General features: G+C 32.4%; 2 protein-coding genes across 2 annotated transcripts; both read left to right on the top strand.

Annotated features, from left to right (window-relative positions):
* Positions 1-6631: 6631 nt before the first annotated feature.
* Positions 6632-7213, top strand: LOC121762196 (dirigent protein 1-like). Its single transcript, XM_042158004.1, has one exon. It carries the CDS (start codon positions 6632-6634, stop codon positions 7211-7213), a length of 582 nt encoding a protein of 193 aa, XP_042013938.1.
* Positions 7214-15892: 8679 nt separating this feature from the next.
* LOC121760263 (RNA-binding protein 24-A-like) lies at positions 15893-23039 on the top strand. The gene is made up of 6 exons (XM_042155910.1): positions 15893-16277; positions 16498-16621; positions 16706-16835; positions 17491-17530; positions 18475-18733; positions 22775-23039. The coding sequence occupies exons 1-6, from the start codon at positions 16092-16094 to the stop codon at positions 22846-22848; spliced, it is 813 nt and encodes a 270-aa protein (XP_042011844.1). The 5' UTR covers positions 15893-16091; the 3' UTR covers positions 22849-23039.
* The last annotated feature ends 147 nt before the right edge of the window (positions 23040-23186 follow it).

The following is a 23186-nucleotide window of genomic DNA, read 5'->3' as shown; positions in this document are numbered from 1 at the left end:
TCGCCCGGGCGCAGGGCACCACCACGTCGGCCGACCTCCGGGACATGGCCGTCGCCATGAACGTCAACTTTTACATCACGTCGGGGGGAGTTCAATGGGAGCACGGTCAGCATTGGCGGCCGGAATCCGCTGATGGAGCTGCCGGTGATCGGAGGCACCGGGGCATTCCGCCTCGCCCCGGGATATGCCATTACTAGTACTTATTTGTTTGACGTGGCGGAGAGTTATGGCGTTCTGGAGTATACGATTTATGTGATCACTTCATCGTCGGATGAGAAAGTGTGGACCGAAGCGTGAGGTCGAAGTTATAATAAAATTAGGGACTTATTGTCTGCATGAGTTATTATTGACCACGTGAGCAAATTTACATAAATTTACTACTATTTTTGTTATCATTTGTATTCGAGATGTATTAGCGGTATAATTACATAATTCATATTAAAAGCTTCTATTTAATGTTGGTACAAAAAATTTCAAACTTGATATATGACTAATACAAAATGTTATTTCATGGCTTTAATTTTTTGCCTGCTCAACATTAAATTTTCCCAAAACTGGGTAGTTACACAATTCTTACGAAAATTTTCTCCATTATTCTTGTTAATGCAAAATTTACTGCCAAATATAATTATTGCAAATTAGATTAAATACGATAGAATTATAAAATTACGGAATGGGAAAATGAATCGCATCTGTCGTTCAAATCACTAATTATTTTCTCTTGCAAAATAATTTAATATTAGAGCATCCCCATCCGTGCTCTTGCCAACGAGCACGGATGTGGGCCGGGACCCACTTTTATTACTTTTTTACTCCATGCTCTTAGGCAAGAGCACAACACTCACATCTGTCCTCTTCCGCAAGGACAAGCACAAGGTCCCACCATTCTATTATTCAATTTAAATAAATACAATTCCATAAAATTAAAATGCATTAAAAATACCCGGAAACATATTACAAATTAAAAAAATTAAAAATTACATAATTAAAATTCTAAAAATTAAATACATAATTAAAATCCTAAAAATTAAAAATTACATAATTAAAGGCTAAAATACCCCCGTGGAAGACTATTCATCCGGCTCTACCCCCAATGTTCTTTGGAGACCCCGTATCATAGCCACATGCGATCGAAGTTGCTCGGGGGTCATATTTGTCCTATCGGCCAAATTGAGTTGGGCCAAAACCCCCACAACGAGTTGGTGGGGGGTTGAGGTGGCACAAAGGGAGCGGGAGCGGTGGCGGATGGAGTCGCGGTGCGACGACGGTTGGCCGTCGACTTCTTCCTTCCTTGCGGCCGGCGTTGGGAACTACTCGGGCCGGCGTCGGGGCTACCCAAGTTAGCTCCGGCGAACTGGTTGGACACCTCATCGGAGCCGACGTCGGATAGGGATACTGACCTCGACCGTTTGCCGGAGGAGCTAGAGGAGGATGCTACGCCTCCCCTATACTTCGGATGCCCACGCACCTCTTGCCAAACATTGAGGTACTTGAACGGTTTGTAGTGTTGGGATTGGTACGTCGCCAACGCGGCACTGATGATGTCGACCTCGCTTCGGCCGCTCCCCGCCGACCGCTCTTCTTGGAGGTAATACCCTTGGAACTTTTGGATTTCTTCGTTTGCTCTGTATATGGCATTGCGCACCATACTCTCGTTGCGCTCGATTGTTCCAGCCGGTCGGTTTTCATTGTACCGGCGACAGATGCGCCACCAAAAATGGTCTCCGGATTGGTTCGTGTCAATCTCTGGATCTTCGGAGATAGACAAAAACGCTTTGAATAATTGCTCCATCTTCCCCAGAGTGTACGGGGTGCGGACACCACGAGTAGGAAGAGTAGGAGTTTGAGAGCCGCCGCTCCCTCCCGCTCTAGGTAGGGGTGGTTCGGGTGCTCACCCGTATTGTCCATCGGGGGCATCTTGGTCGTCGACCGGGTAAGGCCGGTAGCCACCCGGAGCTTGCGAACGTGGCGGTGAGAACATTTAATTGCATGAATTTAATAAATGTAAAATAATAATCAACTAGTGCACTTAATCGTGATTTTTTTGTCGGATTAGTAATAGTGTTAGAAGATAAGTAAGGGGGGAGTGAGAATAATGATGGCAAAAGTATAAAAATACACATTAAATATAAAAAAAATGGATAAAAATGTCATGAAATAATGAAAAAGTTCTTTAAGCAATATTACATCAAAGGTTAGAACCGTATTAAGATATTTTTAAAGAATAAAGGTGCATTTAATATTGGTGCGTAGTTAAGTGACTTCTCTTTTGCAAAAGATATAAATGCCCATTGGATAAAAAATACTCCCTCCGTCCCCATTAAGAGTCACGCTTTTCCATTTCGGCCCGTCCCCGATTAAGAGTCACTCTTCCTACTTACTATAATTGGACATCAAAAATACCCTAGAAGTCAAAGAGGTCCCACATTTCACTACTTAACTCCATTTATTACACCACACATTCAAACACTTCCTTAAAACCCGTGCTCGGTCAAAAAGTGACTCCTAATTGGGGACGGAGGGAGTAGTACCAAAAAAATTAGCGGACTTGATCATAGTTTTTCTTTTTGTAAGATTAATATTTGTGTTTGAAGATGAAGTAATAGGAGATAAAACAATATTTGCAAAAATATAGAATTGTACCACATGTTATCAGAAGAGAAAAAAGTTATGAAACAATGAAAAAGGATATTATATCAAAGGTCAAAACAGTACGGAAATATTTTTAAAAAATAAAGGTCGTGTTTGATATTATTAAAATATTAAGGGACTAAATTTGTATCTCAACTCAATTGGTCAAAAAAAAGACCATAAACTAGAAAGCGTGTGATTCTCATGTGTGGGATTCTTACCTTTTGGTGTTAATATGAAAAAGGAAAGGTTTAGTTTAGCCTTTTGGTATTTAGTTTCCTTTTTCTGATGAAAGATTTAGTTTAACCTTTTTCATATTAAAACCCGTTATATTCACTACGAAAACTATTTATTATTGAGTGAGGGACGTATATGGCTTCCCAAAAGGCTCTATCTTCTTTATACAACATGAGAATCACACGCTTTCAAGATTATGTTTAGCCTTTTTCATATTAACACCAAAAGGCTAATCAAGTTTTACCTTGATTAGGATACTTATTTTTTTGGACCTTTTCTCTAATTAAAGCTTTCATCATAATGAAGATACTAATTTCATACTCCCTTCGTTCCTTGTTAATGCAGACACTTCTTTTCGGCACGGAGATTAAGAATAGTGTGTAAGTGAATGATGAATAAAGTAGTACTAATACTTAGAGAATAAAGTAAGAGAAGGAATAACTTTTTGCAAAATAGAGAAATAACTCAATTATTTTAGAATTTTTTAAAATTGAAAAATGACTCAATTAACATGGATCAAATGTATATACTTCTACAAACTGTCACATAACAATTGAGTTACGATAATTTATATGTTGTATAAAGAAGATTTAGTGTTAATATGAAAATGGAAATGGCCCATCCAAACTTAGTCTTAATCTTCCGTATCTATTGAGAAGCCATATACCCTCACTCAACAATAAATAGTTTTCGTAGTGAATATAATGGGTTTTAATGAAAAAAATAGAAGTAGTAAAATAATAAAGGGACAAAATAGTGGTTGAAATATTGTTAATTGAGAATTAGACACCCTCATTAGAGTGAGAAACTTATATTATATAAATAGACTAATTCGGTTGTGAATATAAAGGGTTTTAATTGTCCTGTGTAAATTTTAAGAAATTAATTGTTTGATTTTGTTAATAAAAGTGAGGAAAAAAATAGTGGAACAAAGATCCTACTATTATACATAATTTTTTGTATTTCCTTCGTCTATAAAATATTGTCCAAGTATGATTCGGCACAAGTTTTAAAAAAATGTGAAGAAAAGTAATTTGAAAAAAATTACTTTAAAATCGTTCGCCCACATGGGCAGGCAGTTGATTCCTGAGGGGCAGAATTGCAAGAATGTCCAAGAATCGATTCCCACTACTGCTGTGTAGTTGCAACATATCTTAGACACAAGTGTGAGGCCTTGGGAGGTGTCCTTCTGGTGGGATAATGGGTTACATCCCGATTGAACATCCCTCACAGTACTATCGGACCTAGATGGATTTTCAACCTTTTTGCAAGAATCTATCAAAATCTATGTAAAACCCTAAATTTATTACTAGTATATATAATCCTTTTATATATACATATACACAATCACCCTAACTCAAACACCTCCAACTCTCTCACTTGGATCTTCCAAGATGACGAATTTTACAATAGGTTTTATGTTGATTATCTCCTCCTACCTCCTTGCCACCGCCACCGCCATCGCCACCGAGCCCTTGGGTCCAAACCCTCACCAAAGGCAACAAAAAAATCACAAAGTTCCATTTCTACGTCCACAACCAAGAAGCCGGCCCCAACAAAACCGTGTACGTCGTCGCGAACTCCTCCGTCACCTCCACCTCCCTCGCCAGCTTCGGGCGCCTCGAAGTCTTCGACGACCGCGTCAGACATCAGCTCCGAGCAAGTCGCCAGTGTTCAGGGCACGGCCGCCAACTCCGACCTACACGCCACGGCCATTGCCCTGAACACGAACTTTTACATAACGGCGGGAGAGTTAAACGGGAGCACGTTTGGCATGACCGGCCGCCTCCCGTCCACAGAGCCGGTGAGGGAGATGCCCGTGGTCGGAGGCACTAATTGATTGCCTTTGTGAACACTAATTAACTTCAAGGAAGACTTATTGTTTAACATTGAAGTGTTTATGTAGAAAAAGGATCGAAATCAAAGCTTTCAATTTTCTTTCACAATTTTCCGGCGACCGGTGATATTGGAGGGTCTCGCGGCCGGCTCATGCCCCTAATGGGCTGTGTTCGAATTGGGCTATGCTGATTTTGTTATTTGGGCCTCCTTTTCCTTGTATTGGGCCATTTTGTTAAAGGGCTGTATTCATTGAGGTAGGTTGCTATTGGGCCGTTTTTTGTATATACTAATATTGGAGTAATAAATGTGATGATCCTTTGATCATTTTGGACTTTAAGCCTATCCATAAGAATAATTGATATAAAATGATTATTAATGGAGTATTTGATTAATGTGATACGAAAGTCCAACGATTAATGGAACTTCGAACGGTGAGAACATTTTAATTGCATAAATTTAATGATAGTGTTTGAGGATAAGTAAGGGGAGAGAGAATAATGATTGCAAAAATAAGAATATACACATTAAATAAAAAAAATACTATACCACAAGGACAAAAATGACATGAAATAATGAAAAAGTTCTTCCACAATATTACATCAAAGGTTAGAATCATATGGAGATATTTTTTGAAGAATGGGGATGCATTTAATATTGTTGCATAGTTAAGAGACTTCTCTTTTGTGAAAGTACAAAAATGCCCATTGGATAAAAAATACTACCAAAAAAATCCGACGTGCAATCTTCTCCTTCTTATAAGAATAGTTTCTAAGAATATACAGCTATGATCAATGAGCTCAAACATTAAGTCAAAATTAATTTACGGATATTCCATATTGTTTAATCTGATCAACATTGACTTTTTAAAATTATTTTCCAAGTTGTATTTTATAGATTTATATATTATAATAAAAAGTCAAATCTATAACGTGGTATCGAGTTATTTTTAAAATATATATATATATATATATATATATATAAATATATAAGCATAACGTGATTTAAAATAAAATTTGAGCAAGTTTATTGGTTGCATAAAGTTTGAAAATAGAATTTTAAACTACGATGTTTCAATTATTACAATTGTTTCAACGATAATGCAGTAATGTGCATTAGTTTTTATGAGGTGACACATACATGTAGCAAACATCGTCGTTTTCATTAATAATACTAAAATGACTAAATAAGCAAAAAAAATTCCTAATTTCAATAAAACAACATCGTTTTAATCATCATCAAACTACGTTATTTTGTTTACCTGGCATTTTATCCACATCAAAATTTCAATCGCTAGATCACCACCACTTTCACCCGATATTCAACAGAGCGACAATTGAGTAAAATTAAATTTCCAGATTTAATATTTTATTTCCAATATTTATAAAATTAACCAGAATTTGATCTAAGTTTATAATTTAAATGGTTGAACAAATAATTTTTGTATTTGCTTGCCTCCATATGGATATAAAACTAATGATGTCCTTACTGAATTACGTTAGTGTACTAACTATCTTAATGTGCTACTTACTAACTATTCAACAGGTTATATTAAAAACATCAACACAGTGATTAACTTGAGCATATCAACACAAATTTATCTTCACATTTTAATCACGGACCTATAACTAATGATGTACTTACAATGTACTCCAACTTCCAACTTGTCACAAGTGGATTCAAATTGGATCTACCGACTACAAAATCAATCTATCACAATAATTATTCTTAACAAAACCCTAAATTACTACTTGTTCACTAATCAAAATATTATATTAAATATGTCAATACAATAATATGAATATGTCAATACAAATTTGTGTTGACATGTCACAAATAATTATTCCTAACACAACCCTAAATTCCTAAACACAATCCTTATATAAATACACACACACAATCACCCTTATCCAACACCTCTCCCAAGATGAAGAATCTCACAATAGCCCTAATGTTGCTAGCCACCACCTCCCTCCTCCTCCTCCTCCCCTCCGCATCCGCCGCGTGGGTCGAAACCCTCACCAGAGGCAACAAAAACCTAACAAAATTCCACTTCTACGTCCACGACCCGGGCGCGGGCCCCAACGCCACGCTGTTCAAGGTCGCGAACGCCTCCATCACCGACACCTCCTCCACGGTCTTCGGCCAGGTCATGGTCTTCGACGACCGCGTCACGGCCGACCCGGACATCAACTCGGGCCAGGTCGCCCGGGCGCAGGGCACGGCCGCCTCGGCCGACCTCCAAAACCTGGCCGTCGCGCTCAACATGAACTTCTACATCACCTCGGGGCAGTACAACGGGAGCACGGTCAGCATTGCTGGCCGGAACCCGCTGCTCGCCCCGTCCAGGGAGGTGCCTGTGATCGGGGGCACCGGCGCCTTCCGTTTCGCGAGGGGATATGCCGTCACGAGTACTTATTCGATGGATCTTCCGGCGAGTTATATTGTTCTTGAATACACGATTTATGTGATCACTCATGATCATGAGATTGTGTGGCCGAGCACGTGAATTGAATAAGTACTATGTTATTTTATAACATCTTGTGTATTGTTTGTGTTTTATGCAAAGTTTTACTTATTGTCTTTGTGATTGTAAGAAACGCTTTATATTATAAATAAAAGTTTTTCACCGTTTGGTTGATGTTTTTTTTTCGATATAACAAAGTCTCAAATCACATGTAAAATGAGTGAGCAAGGAGAAAAAAAGATTTTCATAAATGGATATAGATTATTTCATAAAGCTCGGTCCTGAAGCATCAAATCAAAAGGCATAGTAACTAATTGTCTAAAATCTAAATGCCCTATCTAATTTGCAGTGAAAAAAAAAAACCAACATAGTTAATAAAATTTGCAGCCGTAACTTTAATAAGAATAATAATTGGCTTGAAAGCATAGTCTCATTTGGAACTTGTAAAATCAAACTACATGTGTTTGTATTACAGTACTACATTTTTTAACACATACTTTGCCACAATTTTATTGGCTAATTAGAGAAGGTCTATTTAATATTGACTGTAACAGCCCAATATTTATTATTTCATTTGAAGCCAATTTGGGCCATATGCAATGTAATGTAACGAAAATAAAATTAATTTAAATAATTTAAAAATTATTTTGAATAACACGTAGATGAATATATTTATGATTATGCAGTGGCAGGTTCTGCATTAATTTGTTTGAAAAATAGGCACACTCATTTTTCTATTACCTCAATAAACCTCAAATAATACACTCCCGCCTTCTGAAAAATAGATAAAATTTATAAATAATACGGATTTTAATGTGCAATTGATCAGTAAGAGAAAGAGAGAGATGAGAATAAATAAGAGCGAGAAAAGATAGAAGAAGTAGTGTTTGTTTATAATAGGTTATTTGATGTAATTTAAGATGTCAAAATTAAAATAATAAAATAAAATTCTATAATGATTGGACTGACTATAATTATTGTATTTGGGCTGGGGTGAGTGATGTGGGTACAGATTTTGCAGCCCAAATTCTATATTTTGAAGCTGATTTTTGGCCCGTTTAGCATTTTTTATATTTTTGTTTTTGGCCCGTTTAGCATTGAATATATTTATGTTAACACTTCTTATTGTGTAACTGAGAATTATTTTTAGCTCTTCACCATATAATGATAGCCAAAGTTTGAGATCTGGGTTGATATTGTTGTTTTTTGCTAGGTATTCTATTATGCATGTAGTGTGCGGTATACCTATATGTTTAGGTAACAAGGGCCGACGCAGAAAAAAAAATATCAATAGAGGCTATAATTTTAAATTTTTATTTCAAAGTATATATTTAATTGATTTAGATAATTTTTAGGACTTTGATATAAAAAAAAGTTTAATAGTACATAAAATACTGCATAAAATTCATAACGTCAATAGAAATTTTTAGAGTTAGGAATTAAATACATAAAATAAAACAAATAAGGGTAAAACGTTGTCTAAACAAAAATAATGCTCACAAATATGTGGAAATATTATAAATATTATTCTTGGTTCAACAGGGGAAATTGCATCACCAATTAGAAATATTGAATTTGGAAGGTAATTTGTTTGAAAGCAAACGCATGATTTAATAGTGGGCGACACAATGATTTGATGAAGCTTTATCCATAGAAACTTAGAATTCGAATTCAAACTCAAAGAATAGTTGGTTGATAGAAGCATAATTACACAGATAATCATAATAAATTGGCCAAATCCACTCATTGTGCCAAACTAATCAATTACTACTATACTTAGACATTTATGCATAATACATTTTTTTCCATTTTTTTTATTCATATACCTTGAAACTCAATAAATGGATTTTTATGTTACACACATTTTTATCTATTGCATCCTACTTTGACTATATATAAAAGATATTCATAAAAGTCAATAAATAAGACTTTGTTTTTATTTAATTTACGCATCACATTTTTTAAATCAAAATTCATAATATATTCATTTGGTCTGCCAACAGATGTTTTATTTATAGCATCTCGAGTTTTAACTAAAAAAATATGAAGGAATATTGGTTGAAAGTGATTCTTGCGTCTATCTAATGATTTTATAATAAAATATAAATAGAATAAATTAATGAAATATGATTTCAACTTACAAATATACTAAGTAGTATATAATAAAAGTTTAATGCGAACACAATGGCACACAAAGTAAAATGCTAAAATGAAACATGTATTACCAAACATAAGGAGTACTACATAAAAATTAAAACTTCATTTGTCGCACTATAAGCGAGTCACTTTTCTTTTGGGATATCCCATCACAAGTGAGCCATTTTTCTAAGCAAAAAAGGGGTTGTTTGCGACCAAAATATTTGCTAGCACAGAGCTGTGCTCGCAAGTTACTAAATATTTCCGAGAACAATTGTGAGCATAAATGGAAACGAGGGTGCTAACAAATGACCGCATTTTTTAGTGCTTCTACTCCCTCCGTCCTTAATAATTCGTCACCATTTGACCTGCCACGAGTTTTAAGAAATGTAATAGAAGATGGGTTGAAAAAGTTGGTGGCATGCGGGTCCTACTTTTATATATTAGTTTTATAATAAAATGTGGGTGTGAATGAGTTAGTGGAATGTAGGGTCCATTACCAAAAATGGTAAAAGTGAAATGTGACAAATTTTTAGGGACGGACGAAAAAGGAAATAAGTGACAAATTTTCAGGGACGGAGAGAGTATTTTTTTTCTCTCTCTCCACTTTAAATCCTTAAATATATTAATTTCTTAAATCTTATGTGCAAAAAAAGTGGCTGGCTAATGAAGGGGCGGAGGGAGTAATAATTATGAATCACACCCCGATGAGTATATCGACGATGTTCATCGCCAGTGGCGGACGCAAGATTTTGATACTGGGGGGTCCAAACTAACGTTAACAATTGTTGTGTATTTTTAGTATCAATAATGGTACAAACAATCACGACATGAACAATACAAATAATGTGAGTTAATTAATTTGCAAATGTACATACGAAGATAGTGTCAACATCGAAATAATTGAAGAATATATTTTTAAATAAAAAGCATAACTTTAAAATTAAATTTGCTAATATAATATATAGTATATGCTTATTAATGTAACTAAATAATTAATTTTATTCTTAGATTGCATAAATACTACTTTGTGATGTTACGATAGCAATTTTTACACAAATTAAAAAAATGAACAAAAATTCTATACTCCATGAACAAATTAATGAATAAATAAACGTATTTAGCTGTGTAGCTTTCAGAAAATCAAAAAAATAAAAGCATGTTCTCGCCGCCATGCCAGGCTTCGGACATCCAGGTTACTTGGCCAACCAATAGACCAACTAAGCCATGGATTAACTTGTCAATTGTTGCATGAATACTAATACTAATACTATAGTAACACCGAAAATGAGTGGGAGTTCCAACCCGCCCCATGCCCCTTAGTAGGTCCGCCACTGCTCATCGCAGATGAATTTTTCGATAAACGGTTTCGCTCCCACGGGCGAGAGGACAAGCGTGCCAGTTCATAGATGAACAAGAAAAACTGGAAGATGATCCGTTAGCAGGCAGTGTAAGGTGAGGATAATAGTGAATAAACATTCATCCACAATAATATTACCTATTTCATACAGTACTAGTTTTTTTTATACGAAAATTTATAATACTACTACTCCATCCTTCCCAGCTAAGATGACACATTTTTTAGTCGCCACGAGGTTTTAGAAGTTGTTGGTTAATGTGTTTAATTGAGAAGAGAAAGATGGGGCGCAGGTATTAAATGGAGTGAGAAAGAGAGTTGAATATTTTGTTGAAATGATAAGAAGTGGTTGAGTGTATTAATTGGAGAGATAAAATTATGAAAAATAAAAATTTGTCATTTTAGTTGGGATAAACCAAAAGGGAAGTGCGTAGTATTATTTGGGACCGAGATAGTACTATTTATAGTGTACTTATGTCTGGGCCCGCTTATAGCCGCATATTGTCTTGGATAAGTTAATTAATACTACTACTCTCTCAGTCTATTTACTCCAGGTGTTTAATGGGCTGAAAAGACCAAATCAGTAAGATTGCTTATTATTAAAAAATTATAACAATTTAAGCATAAATAAGAGAATCAATTTTTATAAAAAAAATTAAGAGAATTAATATTCACGTTAAAACTTCCTGATTATAATCGTTGTAGTGTTCAACTATTGATTTTTAAAATTATTTATTATACAAATAGAATGATTAATTCATGTATTTTAATTCATCTTAACTCCACAATTATTTCGCATACCTACTATATATATACAATAATTCGCATATATTTTTAATTAAAAAAATAATTTGATATTGCCTTAGTAAAAGGTACTCAAGTAGGTTATAACTTATAAGCATTTAATGCAATTCGTGACGTTTTACGTCGGGGGACTGATACAGTTTAGAATTTTTGGTTTGCTATTTCCTTTGATTTGAAGCTATCATAAAATGCGGCCATGAAAGAGGGATTTAGTGGGTGCAAAAAATTAATAGTTCTGACGTACATATTGTCATGTGATGGTTTGCAACTGTTACTAGATGTCACATCATATGGTAATATGTTTGAACCACTAAAATTTTTAGTTGATTGAGTGGAACAAAACTGATTGGGTGGTAGAGTGGTGGAAAACACTTTTTTTTCCTCTATATTTTGAATCTTATCTTTATAAGACTACACTATGCTACTAATGTAATGTGTGATGTCCATTTACTTCTCTTTTTTGTGTTCGTCCTGTTTTTACTTTGTAATATAGTTTAAACTCCACTGTTTTATAATGCAATCAATCAATAAAACGACGCCGTGACAGATGGGAGACTCATTCACAAAGTTGGACGAATCTTATAAAGTGGACAGCTCAACTCAAGTAATGATAGTATTTACATAACATATCCTATGTTGTATATTAAACAAATTGACAGTTTACTTTTAATAAAAACAAATAAGAATTTCTTTTAACTTTTTCTTTGACAAGTTTGACTGTTTGGGAATTCCAAGAAAGTCAGCCAATTAGGGAAAACATTTCTAGTCAAAATTGCAAATTGAATCCCAATCAGACTACTTTATTCATGGTATTATTTATATTATAATAATATGAAAATACATTGCCGTATATTGTTCTAAAAATTGATATCGAAAGTTCAAATTTGTTTTCATTATGGAATTTATAAATTATAAATATACTATGAATATATTGTATAATTTTATCCTATGATTAAATTTCCAGTGATAGGGGGTGTGCTGACTAAATAACATTTGTGTAATTACCTGTTAACACATCAAAAAACTAAATACTATACGAACTTAATTAGGTGAAATACATTGTCTTTTGGGATATTTTCATTTTGTGGATAAACAAATAATTTTAATAAAGCTAGTATTAGTTTATAATTTGGCATGTGTTGGGTAAAATTATGAAAAAAACAAAGTCATTTTTCGATATATCTAAATTTATAAATATATATACACACATACATATGTGTGTGGGAGCCTTTCTTATCTTGGCACCTTTTGACGACCTATCAATTCTCACTTTGTTTTTTTATTGTCAAATCACACATATTAAGAAAATAGTAAATTAAATATGTTTTTTGTAATTTTAATAATTATTATAATATTTATACATGTATACACATAACTAATATATTCTCAAGCGAACTAATCAATTAATTACAACAAGTAGTCAAATACACTAATATCGTAATTATACTCTCAGTTTTTAAAATCGGACAGTTATTAAGAAATAAAGATAAATAAAACATTTATTTAAAACACAGGGAATAATTAACGACCTTGTCGATAACTATAAGTGTACAATCTTATGATTGTTACTTGAGTTCATGTGCCTCTACTTATATCTTAATTATCTGTCCTACAAAAGTTGTTAAATTTCTTTATTCTCCAACCATATTTTTTTATTCAATTTCAATACCTGTAAAATTGATGTTAATAATTGGTGGTGTTAGTTCCCTTTTAACAAATACAATGTGTATTTTAATTAGCATCTAACATAGTTGAATTGCTCTAAATAAACACAATTGGACATTGACAAAAGACAACCATAATCTTGACTTATTACTCAAATAATTAAATCGTCGTAATAGCCAAAACAATTAGGATGTGATTGTTATAAATGAATAGAATTCAAGTGGAATCTAATGAGTTTAGGAATTAAATGATGGGCATATGGCAAGAAAAATAATGAATTTTGGTCAAATTCTAGATTATACCGCAATTTTTAAAAATGATTGTAAAAAAAAATTAACAAATTTTCCTCTTAGGTTTAATTTGGGTGAAAATGTATCTAATGTGACATCTGAAAAATTCTACGAGGACGCGATCGCCTGTGAAATATACTCCTCCCTTTTCTCAACACAACTTACAAATATCTCGAAACTTCATCAATTTGAAACATGTGCGCTACAAATTAACAATATACTTTATTAATAATCTGAAATTAGAAGATATCATCATCATGAAAAATTGAGAAAAATGTTAAATTTTATGATTTTACAAAGTTGTGAGACATATTAAAGTTTGATCAAAATTCATGATTTTTTTTCTGATGCCATGTAACTATTGCATCAATTAAATACACTCCCCACAAGAGTATGCACTCTATCTTTTTTAGTCTGTCCCATAAAAGTATGAAATTTATGGAAACTCTTTTCTCCCAGTTGAGGCGAGACCTATTCTTCAATAACTATACTTTAGTTATTTTTTCTTTGTATCTCTCTAACTTATCAATTGCGCATTAAAATTCATGTCCAACTAAAAGTGTATATTCTTATGGGACGGATGGAGTAACATTTTTTATGATTACTAATTTAGTGTGTTGATATAATGAGCATGGAAATGTATGCCATTAGTATTTTTATCTTATAAATTGAATATGTTTTGAAAATCAGATTTTTCGCATCGAAATAAGATGGAGTGACTATATTAGAAATCCTATAATCGAATTACCCTATATTTATAAGTTGAAAATGATTGTATGAATGGAATAACATTTTTTATGATTAGTAATTTAGTATATTCGTGCATGAAAAAATGGATACAATTTGTAATTTATCTAATAAATTGAACATTTTGTACATCATATTTCTTTAAATTGTATGTAAATAAGATGGCGTAAATAATATTACAAATACTGTAATAAGGTTACCCTATATGTATAAAGTATGGAATGAAATAATTTATATGAAAAAGTAAAGTATGGAATGAAATAATTTATATGAAAAAGTAAAGTATGGAATGAAATAATTTATATGAAAAAGTTAATTAGATTTATACACCATAATCAAATTTCGATTTTCCCCATAATATACTTATAAATTTGGCTACAAATTATATACACTCACTCTGAACCTTTTCATCATTTTTCTCAAATTCGAAATTTGTACATGTAGTATTTTATAGCCAACTTTATAACATATGAAAAAATTCAAAATTTTACTGTAACGTATGAATTTACAATCAATCAGCTAATTACATATATTATTATTATATCAGACCAGTCTACAACAAATTAACAAACAGTACACATTGATCTATATTTTCAAACCATATTATCATATCATGTCGGCAAATATCAATGCTAATATAACTGAAAATTATCTAAATCAAAATTCTCATGTCCATACCTTTCTTGAAAAAATATAATATCGCGTAAGCTATCAATTTACATAAGATGCAACTAATTGGTAAGTTGACATTATTAACCAATCAAAAAGTCTACAAGTTCTCACGTAGCTTAAAGAATATCTATTGTAAAGGTTTGAACGACTCTACATACTTCCCCTAAATATTGCATAGATTGACGCCATTCATCTAGTATAATATTTTTCTGCAATATTTTGTTTCGAAAAAAATTGATTCATTTAATGGTCTTTTAAGAATTTTTTTATTGTAGTTGAAGTGTTTCTCTTATATACGTATATTAACGAACGAGTGCTTAGTAATATTGTGGTTGCAAAACTTTTCCTATTGCATATTCTCTCTCTACTCGACTGCAGTTGAGGCGTTTTCTTAGGCACATAGATTAACAAATGAATGTTTAATAATTTAAGTAAAAAAAACAAACTAGATAAACAAAGACAAAGATAACAAAATGAAAGAAATTAAATGTTACTATGATTTTTTCCATAAAATAAATGAATCAATTACAATAGGGTAGTCATAAAAAGAATACGATTCAACTATACTGTGACAGAAAGAATACAACTCTACTTTACTAGTACAGTAATTTGTAGATACCTAAAAAATGAGACGATTGGCTCAATGATTTAAAATTGCTTTATACCAAAAGTTAAATATTGAGATTTTTTTCCTTCACAATATCAGTAATGGTTCTCCACTCTTTCGTAGTGGTGACTCGAACTCCGGGTTTATTAATTTGCAGTAGTAATTCGGAGTCTCGAACCTCCTAGAAACATCTTAACAACTAAGTTACACGTCATCGTCTAATCATTTACTCTGTGAGCACCGTTGTAGGATAAACTTTTACCACTGGCACTAACCAACTAAGTCGCGTTTCATTGACCAGTAATTATATACAGTTGAATAAATACACTGTAGAATACAAGTATAGAGCGTATAAAAATACGTAGAGATTGAATACATTTTGAATAGGTGAAAGACAGAGAGGACAGAGTCAAGTGCTCTTTAGTCACGCAGCTGTCATTCGAGTACACAAACCCACAAATCCCAATTCCTTCCTCATATACAGCAAATCAGCGTTTGCAACTGTCGGATACCTTTTCCCCCTTTCTCTCTCCCCCTCCGCCCCAACCGCATTGCCGCCGATCTATCGATTGAGATAATGCCAAACCTCGCGATCGATCGACGATCGGAAATTTGTTGATTTTCGCTCGATCGCCGCCGGCGATGGCTCACCACCAGCATTACCGATCGCCGTTCGGCGACACCACGCTCACTAAGGTTTTCGTCGGAGGACTCGCCTGGGAGACTCCGACCGACGTAATGCGCGGCTATTTCGATCAATTTGGAGATATTCTAGAAGCTGTCATCATCACCGATAAGAACTCCGGCAAATCCAAGGGCTACGGATTTGTGAGATTTCCCCTCCGTCTCATCACATTTCTGATTTTCTATTTTATTTAATTTATTTCTATTTGCATTTTCATCGTTGGATATTTGAAACACTTTTTATCATTGGATAATGACACGTTGTTATTAATTTAATACTACTATTACTTATATTTACGAGTATAATTATTATTATTATTATTTGGAGTGAAATAATATTCCTCGTCAATTGATATATTTACAGGTGACGTTTCGTGATCCTGAATCCGCTAGGCAAGCGTGTGCCGATCCGAACCCTATGATCGATGGGAGACGAGCCAATTGTAATATCGCTTCGTTGGGACGGCCTCGACCATCTCCTCCTCGAGGCACATTTTTCAACTCAAAATCGAATTTAAAATATATTCGAATTTTAAATTGAAATTTGATAATATTTGGTTTTCGGAATGTAGGTAGAAATCAAGTTGCCAACGTGTATCAAGGAAGCGGAATGGCGCAAGGGGGAATGTCGTCGTATCTACCATTGCCACCGCCTCCTCCCCCGGTGGCGCCTCATCCGCCCGTCATGTATCCGCCTTATGGGTATAATATACGTGATCGCGTATTTTATTTCATCAATGTGCATACTTAAAATATTACTACTATTTATTTATTAAAAAACTATCAAGAGCTAAATTAAAGTGAAATTATTGAATTCAATTGAATGCAGTAGATATTGGCAGATGAACAATAAATAATAATCGATGTATCAAAATTGTCAGTCCACAGAGACTTTTAATGCTTTTAAATTCTATTATTGAAAAGCAAATATATGTAGAAAAGTTAATATATTTTCTTGAAGCTAATTAATAATGGGGATTTAGTTAAAAAGATTTTGATTATTAATGTAAGATTAGAACTAATCACTATTGTTTAATTAGTCATGATTTGGAAGAATATTGATGACAGGTGTTAATGGAGTGTAACTCATTATAAAATAGGCATCCATGAAAAGTTTTAATTAGTTAGTGTTACTAAATCATTGTTAAATTTATTTAATTGGAAAGTAGACTTTTGAGACGTGTCGATCACTTATTCACAACTTTAGACTTTATTATTCAATTAACTTTTATCTATCATGGTAGCCAATACATTACTTAGTTATGTAACATTTTTAACTGAATAATTACTTCAATATTTTCCCCCTATGATGGTAAATTAGTTGATTAAATTTGTTTGAATACATATTTTGTTTTAGGTACACAAGCTATTCACCCGATTATGCTTACCAGCAGCAGGTTAGCCTTTTTTAATGTTCTAATCTCTTTATTATATTTATATAATTCCTCAACTAGTTCGACATAGTCTATCATGCATGTTTATTACTCATATAGATAGTAATTAAACACTTGTATGCGTAATTCGGTGCCAAAATAATATGCAAAAATGGAATTATATACTTTGTCTCATTTTAATTGACATATTTCTTAAAATGAAAATATCATTATCTCTACTTTATTGCCCCTACTTTATTTTCTCTTTTACAATCACAAAACAAAACTGCATAAATTCATTAACGAATAAATACGTTCCACTTAGAATGAGATGTATTACTAGATATCGAGTACCATATGTGAACAGCTATCATTTAGTTTATCTTAGTCTTATTTGTTTTTTACATTTATTGCTTAAAAATCTAAACTCAATTTGCTCATGTTATCTATAACTTCAAGCAAATGAACAAAATCACAAATCTGGTCATTTTAATTTGATTTGTTACATAATAATGTCATGAACAATATTTAAGGTATTTGGATCAAACTAAATACTCTCCCCATTTACGAAAATTGTCTTATTTGTGAATAACATATGTTTAAAGTGCAATTGGTCTAGGGTAAAATAGAAACATGGGTAACATAAAATAAAATAGAGAAAGAGAAAAAGTTGTATGAAATTTTTCATTAATAGAAATGAGAAATATTTTGGTGTGACGAACTTAAACAGAAAAATTACACTCCACTTTTTCATGGACGGAGAGAGTATATAAAACTAAACAAATAACGTTAGCCGTGGACTAAACCGAACCATACAAATAGATGCTACTCACATATCACATATACTTAGCATAACTCTTATATGTATATATATATATATGTATGTGTGAGAGCCATTTTTAGATGTGCACACAAGTAAGAGCATATTCTTGTTTAAGCAAAAACATAAGGCATTTTTATTTGGACAGACAATGTACAATCCACATATGCAGCAATCACAGTACTACAATCAGCTATATGGGGCTTCATCCTCTGGGTTGGGCTCACCCTATTACTATGGGTACGCACCCAGAGGAGCGTTTTCAGTGCCTCCGGCGCAACGTATGCCGGGTCCGTCTTATCTCTACTATCCTACGCAGATGGAGGGTACCTCTTTAACCTATCCTCCTACCCCTCACCCTCTCCCTTCACTACAACCAATAAGACACTCGCTTCCTTCTCCTTCGGGTAAGTGTTTTTTCCCAACATTTTTCTACATATTTGATTTACTAGTCTTGCTATTTAATCATATTATATTATTCGACCTGCCTTTACGAGAATAGTTTTAGTAGTGAACGACACAAATTTTATACAAAATCGATATGATAAGTGAGATAAACGAAAAAAATATGGTTGGTATATTGCTAGTAAAAAATAAAACTCATCTTATTAAGTACTATAAAAAATTACTATAAATATATAATATAGATACACAATTTTTGGTGGACGAGTCAAAATGGAAGAACAAAACTATTTTTTGGGATGAAAGCAGTATCATAATATTTTTCTCTATTTTTTAAAGTATAATTTCCTATTTTAGCTTTAAAGATGGTCATTTTCCTTAATGATACAATAATTTAGATGCAGTTATTGAGTAGTATGATAAAATAAATTAAAATATAATTGAATATTTTAAGAAATTTAAAAGTTTTAATTTTATTTTGAATATAAAAAGTGGATGTTTTGATAGGGATGGGATCCCCTGCTGTGCAAAATGCCACAACAGGGGTGCTGTGGTGATCTACACCACAAATTAATTTCCTCTACTTGTATTATTATTTTTTATGTAAAAAATCAATGGTTAGATTCACCACAGCACCCATGCTGTGGTATTTTGCACAGCAGGGGATCCCATCCCGTTTTGATAGGAATAAATTATAAAAGTACTGGATAACTTGAACGGCATAAAAGAAGTATTATATTTGTTAAATTAAATAAATATGCCCAACTATGGATTATTATATTGTGATAAAAAAAATCTCTAATTTTATCCAAAAAAATAAGGAATCTAACAAAATTATGAGTGAATCTAAAATAATTCATATGGTCGTGTTTGACCACATTGAAGATAGTCATTTTCCACTTGCAGTCCTCCACGTGGTGACAGGCTTTATCCATGTTGGATTTCTCTGCAGCAATTAATTTAATATCGTGTCTCAATTAATTACAAAAGTTGGTTTATCCAAAAATATGATTTTAACTTCAAAACGACACAATATGTCCTATTTATAGTATGACTATGCTTAACGAGTAGTACATGGTTGGTTTGGTTTACATTTTGTGAATTAAATGACCCTTGCCATAGTAAATGAGTATCTAAATATAATATATTTAGATTATCGTTATAGTTTTAATTTATTATGTACACATGGGTAATGTTTTAGTAATGAGAGAAAATAAAAATAGAAAAAATGCCCATAAATGAAATTACCAACTCCATAATAATGATCTTTTATTTATGTACCAAAGGAATATGCGAAACCTTGAAAGCAATGTTTTAAAAATCGGACCGGACCGGACCGGCCGGTTTGACCGGTCCGACCGCGAACCAGTTGGTAGTCCGGTCTGGTTTGCCTATTTAGATCAGTGTGAGGTTGAGCCACCGAGAACCGTTTGAACTGGCCGGTTGGACCGGTCTGGCCGGAAATCGGAAATCGGTTTTTGTTTTTTGTGTTCAAAATTTTAAAAACTTGTTATTGGAAGGGCTTGAACTCATGACCTTCACTCCAATTAACAAGAGCTTAACCACTCCACCACAAGCCCCACATGGAAAAATAAGAACATTAAACATTGTTATATATAGAATATTAATATTTTTATTTAAACCAACTAATAATTCATTTATTTTATATTTTTTTATGTAATTATTTATTATGATACATATAATTATCATCCTCTAAATTTTATCTATACTTTCCTAGTTACTATCTTATTACTATAACGCTTATTACTATCGTTATATTATACTCCCTCCGTCCCATGTTACTTGCATTGTTGCTTTTCGGCTCGTCAAAATCCTTACACTATTTATAGTCTAAGTTAGAATTAATGTATTCAATTAATATGTTAGTTTAAGTTAAGAGCTCCTTTATTAAGTGATGTCTCATTACACTTAAAATTCTAATTTAATTACACTAAAAAATCAATCCCAAATTTACGGCCTAAAATGAAAAGTGCGAACAACATGGGACGGAGGGAGTAAGATTCGATTTTTTCAATATATTTATTTATTATAGTTTATTATTTACTAAATATATATTTTTATAGAATATATTTAATTTATGTAGCCTAACTATTGATATTAAAGTATTCTTTTGTTTAAACAAACTAATAATTTGTATTCGATTATTCCACCACATACATTTTTTTGAATTAATATAAATTTGGTTTATTTTTATATGTAAAATATTTAATTTTTATTCACACTAACTAATAATTTGTATATTTTATTATATTCACTAAATTTTAATATTTTATATTTGTATATATACTAATTATTTGTAAGATTGAATGCTTTTATGATACATTATTGATCATATTTTATTATTTATTATATTGGACACTATATTTTACATTATAAATTGAATTATACATATTTGTAACAGTAAAACGGTTCGACCAGTGATTAAACCGGTCCGACCGGTTGAACCATGAACCAGTAGTTTCACCGGTTTGCTTACCGGTCCGATTTTTAAAACATTGCTTGAAAGTATTCAAAACGTATTTAATTAGGCGTTGTTCGATTGAGTTGGTTTGAGTTAGTTCGATAAGATTGAGTTTTATTGATATAATATCACGTAATATTTGTCTTGACTTATGAAGTTTGATATTTTCTAGGTATAAAACTAATATCGGATCAGTTCGATTCTAAAAGTTGTTTAAATATATTTTAAAAGTATTAATTAGTTAATAAGTTTACAAAACAACTAATGAATTCAACAAATAAAAAATAAAAATTGGAAGTTGGAAATTCTAGGATCATATACCAACCATTCACTCTAATAAATGTAATGAATAAATCTATATTTTATAATTGGATTATAGGTGGGATATATAAATATATATAGGGAGAAAATAATGTGAGGATGTGAGAAGCAAGGGACCCAAGATTGAATGTGTAAGCACGTGATATGAGCTGGTGGTCTGACCCATTAAAATGGGACAATCGGAATTCATGCCACCACCATGTGCACCTCAGATAATTTCATCTTGTCTCGTATTTTATTTCACTACCATAATCATGTATCATCGCGAAAATAAATTAGATTTATAATGATAGTGTAGGTTTAAATAATTGTGTGTTAGTGCATTTTGCACTATTTTTGTGATATTTGAACGTCATCTAGTCTATGGTGCGTGATCAAATACTAACTAATTTACATTAATTAATAACTAATTTCAATTTTGTATGTTAAAAATATCAACAAAAAACACATAAATTTATCAATCTTCTTGCGTTGATAAACTTATGTCTTTGTATTGATATTTAAATTTACATATTGTATTGATATAATTATGTGTTTGTGTTGATAATTTTAATACACAGAATTGAAAGTTAGGAGTATTAGTTATTACTATAAATTAGTATTACCCTAACACAACCCTCTAATCTATTCTACTAGCACTAATTGTTTAACGGCACATCTTGTCTCAGTATTTTGTTTCACTACCATAATCATGGTTCACCACAAGAATAAATTAGTTTTATACTAATAATTGTGTAAATTAATCATTGCCTATTTTGTAATATCTGAACACCATCAAGATCTATTCTATTGCTAATGTTTTAACGAGTCCTTAATGCCATCTTGTCTCGTACTTTATTTCACTATCATAATCATATATCCCCTTGAAAATAATTAGATTTAATTACATGATATCTCATATTTTATTTCACTGCTATAATAATGTATATCACCTAAAGAATAATTAGATTTAGCACATTGTATTAAATCTCTTTGTGTTAGTGCATTTCATGATATCCGAGCGTCATCTCATCTATTGTAGCACTACTACTTAATGGTTTTTTAACGTAATCTCATCTTACATTTTATTTTACTTCTATAATCATGTATCATTTAAAAAACTTAGATCTAAAATAATTGCATATTAGTCCATATTCATGCCATTTTCTTGATTATTGAGCACCGTCTCGTCTCGTCTAGTCTATCACTAATTGTTTAACGGGTTACGGGCATCGATTTTATTCGTGTTTTTCTTTTGAAACAGATTCAGTGGCTCCTAATCAGACATCAACGGAGACTGAAGCGGGACCGGCTACTTCGACAAGTTCAACTGCCTAAGGCAGGAACCTTGGAGTAAATTCTTTTAAATTAAAAAAAAAAGGTGTTTATTGTACAATATTGGAAAATTAATCGATATTCCTTTTTTATCTCTCAATAAAAATATCATTTATGTAACCATTCAATTTTCCCCCCTTTTATCTGTTTTAGGGGTCGATCATTCATATTAACAAACAATTCTTATTAACGAAGACTTTCTTTCTTATTTATAAATTTTAGATGAATTTTAAGTATATTTCAAATGTTCCATGTGTTATAGAATAGTAATACATTTTTTAAAATAGGGGAGCTTTTTATTCGTTAATTATTTTCATTTTCATGATGTTTTTCAAGTATTT

This window comes from Salvia splendens, chromosome 13 (assembly GCF_004379255.2).
Source record: "Salvia splendens isolate huo1 chromosome 13, SspV2, whole genome shotgun sequence".
In the NCBI taxonomy this organism is placed as follows: domain Eukaryota; kingdom Viridiplantae; phylum Streptophyta; class Magnoliopsida; order Lamiales; family Lamiaceae; genus Salvia; species Salvia splendens.
Note: the sequence above shows the minus strand (reverse complement) of the source record. Positions and strands in the feature narration are given on the sequence as shown.

Bases quoted from the DNA above. Each gene is read 5' to 3' on its own strand.
- LOC121762196 (XM_042158004.1), top strand. From the start codon at position 6,632: ATGAAGAATCTCACAATAGCCCTAATGTTGCTAGCCACCACCTCCCTC.
- LOC121760263 (XM_042155910.1), top strand. From the start codon at position 16,092: ATGGCTCACCACCAGCATTACCGATCGCCGTTCGGCGACACCACGCTC. The intron at 16,278-16,497 runs GTGAGATTTCCC...ATATATTTACAG, and splicing joins AATCCAAGGGCTACGGATTT to GTGACGTTTCGTGATCCTGA. The intron at 17,531-18,474 runs GTTAGCCTTTTT...TTATTTGGACAG, and splicing joins ATTATGCTTACCAGCAGCAG to ACAATGTACAATCCACATAT.